General features: G+C 34.4%; 1 protein-coding gene across 1 annotated transcript in view; it reads right to left on the minus strand.

Annotated features, from left to right (window-relative positions):
- Positions 1-2,036: 2,036 nt before the first annotated feature.
- The window catches only part of LOC105624250, a 7,256-nt gene continuing 1,018 nt past the window's right edge, over positions 2,037-8,274 (minus strand). Inside the window, exon 2 of the mRNA XM_012205645.1 lies at positions 2,037-4,091. Within this exon, the coding sequence (XP_012061035.1) occupies positions 2,640-4,091 (1,452 nt within the window). The 3' untranslated portion in view covers positions 2,037-2,639. The remainder of the gene's footprint in view (positions 4,092-8,274) is intronic.

Below are 8,274 nucleotides of genomic sequence, written 5' to 3' on the forward strand. Positions count from 1 at the left end.
CGCGGTCGAGAAAACGGGTTCGTGTGAGATTCGTAACGATCTTTACAAGCGCGAAATTATCCTAGATTTCGCTAGCGGATGTGTTCCCCGATCAAATTCCGATCTCGAATCGCCGTTCGCCTTCTCTCATCCATAAACGCTTGTTTATTTGCTCGTTGGTCTAATCCGGGCGTCGTTTTGCAAACAGTCATGTATATACATTTACGACATCCTGAGTGCTTCTACCTTCCTTTGAAGGTAAAATGGGATTTTAGGAATGGACGCGTTATGTTCATCCCTATATTTATTTCATTTGAATTCACAAAGAGTATTCATTTTTTTTTAAGTGAAATAGCGTAATCTTTGAAATAAACTAAAAAAAATCCTTTCTAGTAGTCAAAATATAATCCTATAAAAATACTTTTTGACTTCTTATTCAGAATACTATCTGAAAATTATTTCGATTTTATATTGCGAATTCATATATAGACTAGAAAAAGATTATCTTTTAAATCTGATAAAGAGCTCACAATCACAATTGATGACATAAAAGTAAAATCTTTTGGGACTCCCAGGAATATCTTTAGAACAGTAATAGGAATTTATATCGTAAGTCGGAAAACAAAAAGATTCTTTTTAGACTTTCGATTCTGTCTAATAGATTATAATAGAAATTTTTAACTTTTTACTGCAAAGTTAAAGAATTTTTATAACTTCTTGTTCAACACTGTGAATTACAATATATTTCCAAATATCCATGATTTATTATATATTATTATATAAAAAAAATGACTACAATCATTTAGAAATTGTACAATAATTTAAGTTACAAGAATTATTCCCTCTGTAATAATTATATATAATAATATAATAATAATTTAATAATACTATTGGTGGAGTTGGAACGATATAATTATAACATTATATATACATAAAGGTTAATAAATCAAAAAATATAAAGTAATTACGATATAAATTTTTGAAAAAGCAGATACGAATTTCTATTTCACGATAATGATTTTACAAATCCGAGAAGCGGATAAGATTATTTGAAATGAATCGATATCTACATTGATATTTAAATCGATACATCTTTATAAAACGTTCTCCTTGCTCTTACATCTCGCTCGTAAAACTCGACCCAACGTATCCGAAGCATTCAGTACCACCTGCAGAAAATAATCCTGTCAAATGTCTCTCTCCGGCATGCGAATACGCGACTTAGAAAAATTTCCGTCATAAGAACGCGGGTAAGTGCACGGGACACATGCTGGATTCGCTCGCGTATATTTCCCCGTTAATCTCATCATTACTCAACGGACATGCGACATTCGTGCATGAAAGTTTTAACGTTTTAACATAATATATTCGCGACGATAAGAATCCGATATCAAGGTCGCAATTTTCATATCGGACATAAAGCGGCGACGACAAAGTTGTCCGACGCAGTCAGTCGTAAAAAAATACCTACCCTGTCCCAGGATTAGGAATTAATGTAAATTCCGCGTTCAAAGAGAACAAATCGGACTCGTGATTAATTAAAGGTGCGATTTGAATAAATGCACTTATTATTCTTCAAAGTCGGAGATCCACTCCGTTCATTGTTCTCGCAGAAGTTGAACATGTCAATTTAAATTCTCATCCGGATCGACATTGTTGGCATTATGCAGCGTATCCGAACGACAAAGATTCGATTAAGCTCAAATACAATAATAGTTTTTTATTTTCGCACAAATGGTACTGATAATGAATCAAAAGTTATAAATATTTTATACTCAGATAATGATGTTACTACTTGCTTATTTTAGTAAAAACAAAGTTATCTCATCACAATACAGATTTATAAACCTCACTTTTAATGTGAGTTAACAATATTCAATAAAGTCGAGTTTATGCAGATTGTAGATAAAAACTCAGTTGAATCTGACTCGTCAGAATAAAAAGGAACGTGCATTCAATTGAGTTATCAAAAGTCATCAAATGAGAATTATCTGAGTTTTGACGTTAATGGAAAAAGAATATAAACATTTATGTATGGAGGAAGGTGACAATTTATATAAGAGAAACGTAATAATTTATTACATAAAATTATTATTAATTACACAAAAGATTGACGATTTTTTAATGAATCGTTTTTAATGAATCGGACGAAGATCGTATAATCGTACAATAATTTAATACAAATTTGTAAGATGCTTGTTACATGATAAATGAATGCAAGACGGGAACGAATAATGATGTCTAAAGAGCGAGCTATTATGAACGAACTTGTCATTAATCAATCATTCATGAAACTCTCGCTGAAGATATAATCTTATTCTAATTATTTAAGCATGATGCGAATGACCTATCCGCGCGTTTTCTTTTGACTCTTTAAAGTCTAGATTTTTGTTACGATTAATTTTGCGATTTCAATATTACTTTTAACAATCACTTTTACTTAAAAAAAATAAAAATACAGATTCATTTAAAGAAATATTCTATGAAATATCTATAAAATGTTTAGATATTTTGAATCTATTTCGTAAAGAGCCAAATTAAAAAATTGTTTATCAATCATGTTACGAAAAATTTATTAAAAGTTATGATGAACAATGAAAATAAATATAAACCGCGCAAAGAAAATTCTCGCGACATCAACGAACGAAACGGCCGAATTCTTATTTTGGGAATTCAATTTTCTCGTTCGAGTGTATCTGATGGCGATATTGAGAAGATTGAGCAATCGGTGTTAAAATCGGCCAAGTACTGATCGGTCGAGCATAGGAAGTCGCCCAGTATAAGATCGGTTCGCTCGGTACAGCTTCGAGTTTGGTATTGCGATGAATCTGAATCCTATTCTGATTGGAGACGGCAGTGACGACTGGAAGTGAAGCCTCCTTCACGACGACCGGAATCGCTTCTTTGACGAGAACCGGAAGTGCCTGCTTGGCGTCGACCGGAACTGCTTCATTGACAACGACAGGAACCGATTCCTTGGCGAGGACCGGAAGTGCCTGCTTGGCGATCACCGGAACTGCTTCATTGATGACGACAGGAACTGGTTCCTTGGCGACCGGAATCGCATGTACAGCGGCGATCGGCGTTTCGATGATGGCCAGCTGTGCATCGATCTTCACGGCATCCTTGCGATTTGAGCCCTCCAATCCGAGATTTCTGTGAAACTGAATCCGATTTTCGTTGTAATCAGAAACGAGCGAAAGCGGTTCCAACTTGACGGCGGTTGCCTCCGCTATCTGCGGCTGAACCTCGATCGTTTCTACATTGACGAGTTTTTCCGGCACCTCGACGCGAAGATTGTTATGTACCTGGACGCGACTCTGATGAGAGGTCGCCAAAGGTACTTGACTGGGAAGGATCACAGTCTCAGCAGGTTCCGACAGGATTCCGACAGGATTCGTCTTGATAGGTTGAACGGCCTTCAAACGAATGTTATTGTGAACATCGACGCGGCTCTGATGAGAAATCGCCGCTCCGGTCAATCTCGGGATCAGAGCCGAGTCTAGCAGACCGTATACGGGCGCAACGATGGACCCCGCGGCGTCGCGATTGACTCGACCTTTATCGGATTTTTCTTCCGGCGCTGAAAGCTCGTGGGAATTCTTCGGTAAGGCGATCGCCGCCGAGTTTCGATCCGAGGCCTGATCTTCCTGGGAACTTGGATTTTCTGTCTGATGATCTTGATCGGTCGATGCTTCGAGACTGCGCTTCCTACGACTCACTAAGTGTCCCTTCTCCTCCTCGGTGGTGGCTTTCACGAGTTCCTGCGGGTGGGTGTACCTGGCTAACAGGACCTCGCTGGTCTCGAGCGGTAGATTACCGTCTGTAGGAAGATTTGTCGCCGCGACGCGGAAGCCGTCCTCATCCGCGACGTAGAAGACGGATTGCAGGATACCGTGCGCATCTACGTAGCTGTAGGAGCCACGCGTGACCCCGTCGAGACCCCGGATTTCCTCCTTGGCAGACGGGCCGCCGGCGTAGCTGTACGCGTGTACTCCGGCACGCGTGTCCTGCGACTGATGGTACACCGGAAGCGGATCTGCCAGATAAGCGTAGGGCAGCAGGGTCAGCTGCGCGCCCACCGTCACGCCAAGAATCGCGAAAACTGGAATCTGCAGAGTTCAAACAATAGGCTCTTACCTCGAGAATACGGAAGCTAACCAGCATCCAAGATAATTTTTACCACACGTGGAAGTGGTCGTCTACAATATACCGTTTACAATATACGGAATAAGCTTGTAAGAATAAAGTACCTAAGATATTTCCTGTATAAGGGAGCTAAATATAGGCGCAAGAATATTTTGCAATAAATTCTTTACAAATTTTTAAGATGTTTATTAGCATCATTATTAAATTGATTAATGTAATTTGAGATATTAATATTTCAACTTTAATTTGCGATTGAGTTTCAAGTCCGACAAACCGAATCGATAACACAATTAATGAAACTGAAAAATTTATCAGCAAAAATTTGCATATGAATATTAAGCACCAAGATTCATTTTCACCAAAAATAGGTTTGTTTCTCTTAATTTATTAGTCTAATTCCTATAATACAAATAAGTCTTTTTTACTCCAATTCCATTCCTTACGCTCAATCAATCAATAAGATTGTCAACCAATGTTACAAATATATCAAAAATTACTACAATTGCATATTCATACACTTCTACTCTTATTACTTCTTACGCCAAACTTAATCCGTGTATTTTAGACGAACTAAGCCATTTTTCGAAACTATTTCCTCGATCGAGATTTACGTTCGTATGATACGATGCGATTACGGTTTTTATTCTAAGCCTGTTTAGTTGAACTTCTTCCATCTTGGAGATAAAAAGAAACATGCAAGAAGTTTAGCTTAAAAGAATAGATCTATGATCTTTTCAGCTGAACTTCTTACACGGTTCATCTTTTTCCTCTTTTTCTTTTCTCACGTTGGAGAAAAAAGAGAAAAAATAAACGATATAAGAAGTTCAGTTAAAGAACAGACCTAAGAACAGACTTTCTATATATTTTATCGTGTGGATCATATCCAGCTAAAATTGCAAAGCGATAATTGTACGTGTTCTATATCGATGCACTTATTGCTTGCGCCTGCCACTCGTTTATATAGAACTCCGATATTCCTATGATCGTCCTGTTAGAATTATCAGCCATACCTTTTTAAGAGTACATGTACTCTTTTTGAGCTCGTATAAACTTCATTTCATCAGGTCATTAATTAATTTATATCTATAAAATCATTAATTTATATTCTATAAATTTGTATTAAGGATGTATCATCTTTTTTTTCATAAATATGTTAATATTTATACTTTAAATAAATGTATAAGAAAATTATGTTTCTACCAATATATTTTTTTAATAACACGTTTTTATTGTTTATGTACCTTATTTGTTTATTATTTTGATTGTTATAAATTAAAATTGAAAAAAACAATAAAAATTTCAATTTTTTTGTATAAGTACTTTAAGTATTCAAAATTATTTATATAAAGTTTCATTGCGATTCAGAGAGTTACAAAGATTTAGAAGAAATAAACATTTTGTTTATCTATAGAATAACTAATCTCTGCACCGCAATGTAACTTTATATAAATCATCTTAAAACACTTGTGTAAAAAATTAAGACTTTTATCATTATTTTATAATACATTTCTATTAGAGTACAGATTTAAAAAATACCTACTACTTATTGAAATAATATTGGATCCAGATAATAAATCGTTGTTAAACTTTTTGTATATATTTAATTTTAAATGCGATCTAGATTAATCTATACTTTTTCATAATTTTTTCATTATTATGAGAGAAAATATATATAATACATCTTTAATAAGAATTGTCAATAAAAATTATGTTCTAGAAATTTTACTTTATTAAATACATTTAATGCATAAAAAATTCTGTCTTCAGATCATTTTTAAAAAATTCTTTTTTAAAAAATGTACATATATACATTTTTTTATTTAAATGTAATAATTCTTCCCATCGGTTCAATTCTACAAATGATATCTCGTTACTTGATATCAGAGATTCGTCGAGAGAAATAGATACGGCAATACGCAAGATACATTACACGTGCATTATGCGCATTCGTTCCACGGCACAGAAAATTCGGTCGAGTACGCTTTATCTCGTAACAAATGCAAATCGTAAGTACACTCGCCCTCGGAACACTCATTTTGCATGCAATCGTCATGTCAGTGGATTTACTCGCGCAACTAGCTAGCGAACGTTCCTGGGACATGTTCTCGTAGAATACCGCGAGAATTACTGCGTCAGGAATTTTGTTCTCTCAGAGGACAAAAGAAAGAGAAGACTCTTCATGTTCACCACGGTGGATAGTTGATAACGAAATATCCGATGAATTTTTACGTCCTCGATATCAGTAAAGAACGTGGGGACAAAGCAAGTGTGGGACAGGGTAAGTTTATACTTGCCGCTCTTTATGGTCTAATATAGAAGAATATGAAGAAGTGACGACGGGCTGTTCGGTAAGAAGAAAAGTAATAGAGAGCACTTGCAATGGAGCCATAAGAAGAAGAAAAGAATCAATAACTACACTTTTCCTTTTAAACTCTCTGCGTCTCTCGATGCGAGTGCAACTTATCGGCGAGTGTCTATCAGACGAAGACCTAAGTTTTATTCACAGATAACGAGTTGATAATTAAGAATTTCTTAAAATAATTATAATTAAAATAATTGAATACATCTGCAGAACACATTTAATAACAGTAATACATAAATATTATAATTTCCCACTCATCAATATAAATGTAATATAACATGTAATTTAACAACTGTTAAATATTGTTAAATATAAAATTATAACATATTGATGCAGAAAGAACAATTTTACTAAAGTAACTAAAAGTTTAACTAGATACAGATTTTTAAATAGTTTTGTTGAACAAGATAATTTTCTCAAAATCAAAAATTCAAAAATTTCAAGCATGCAAAATGTCAAACATTTTGCATGCTTGAGATTTCTAGTAAACAATTTGGACGTTCTAACATAATTATTTTGACGGTCCAACAAAATTATTATCAATTTATATCTAGCTAAAATTTTAGATACTTCAGCAAAACTATTCTTTCGTGTATAATGTTACTGTTTATTTCTGCAGATCAATAGTTGATTCTCTGTTACAAAGACAATATAATATATAATATGGCATTAAACAAATTCTATTCAATGATAAATTACACAAAATTACTAAACAAAATAATGTATTCCAAAAAAAATGTGTTCAAATGAAAAATTTCAAAATTGTAGTTTCCAACCCACGGTTGGAATTTTAAATCTCCATGTTCATTCAAACGGGCAACTTTAAAAGAGAATTCTTCGAAACTGTTGCAATGTCTGCAACGCGTCTAGCAATTTAAGCATTTAAGCCACCTATAAATGTTGAACAAAAAATTGTGAAACAGTTGTAACGTTGTACCCCGCAAGGCCGGATAGAAGTACCTTACAAAAGGCCAGCAAAAACAGCAGGGTTCTATCCTTTTCTACGTTGATGTTGGATAAGAGTACCATTTGGCGAAGACTCCATCGCCGTAAAACGCGCGCGGTGGTCGCGCTCTCGTACCGCGGATTTTACACACGTATATTTTTCCGTGCTTTTATATCTCAACAAAAAGCAAGTAGACCGACAGGCCTCGCGTAAGAACAACTCTTGCAAATAAATTATAACGCTCGTATATCATTCCCGCGAATCCCGCAAATATTCGCTCCGGACTGCTGCTATTTAATTCGACGTCATCTGTAATAAAGACTTTGATGTTTCACTTTTAGTGTCACACTATAAAGAACCAGAAAAAATTTCTAACAAATATATACGTTCTGCGATTTTTCTTACATGCACAGTGTAGATGTAAATACATGATCTAAAAATAAATCAACAAATGCTATTTAACGAAAAATTAATATCTTGCTAAATTATACGTTATGTTCAATATTGGAATTATCGATAATTAATTTTTATTATTTAAGTATATACTACATATTTTTTTAAGGAGAGAGAAAAGTAAAAATTTATCAACTTAATGATTTACATATTGTAACAACACTGAGAACAATATTTGGTTGAATTCATTAAATTTCATATTGAAAATAAACGAATCAAAATTTTCTGATTAAGTCTACTAGAATTCTAATTGAAATAATTTTGATTAAAATAATTAGAATCTTTTAATTCATCCATTTTCAACCAGACATTTCTCTCTCTCTCTCTCTCTCTCTCTCTCTCTACTCACACACACACACACACACACACACACACACACACACAC

The sequence above is a fragment of the Atta cephalotes genome (assembly GCF_000143395.1).
Source record: "Atta cephalotes unplaced genomic scaffold scaffold00001, whole genome shotgun sequence".
NCBI classification, from domain to species: Eukaryota; Metazoa; Arthropoda; class Insecta; order Hymenoptera; family Formicidae; genus Atta; species Atta cephalotes.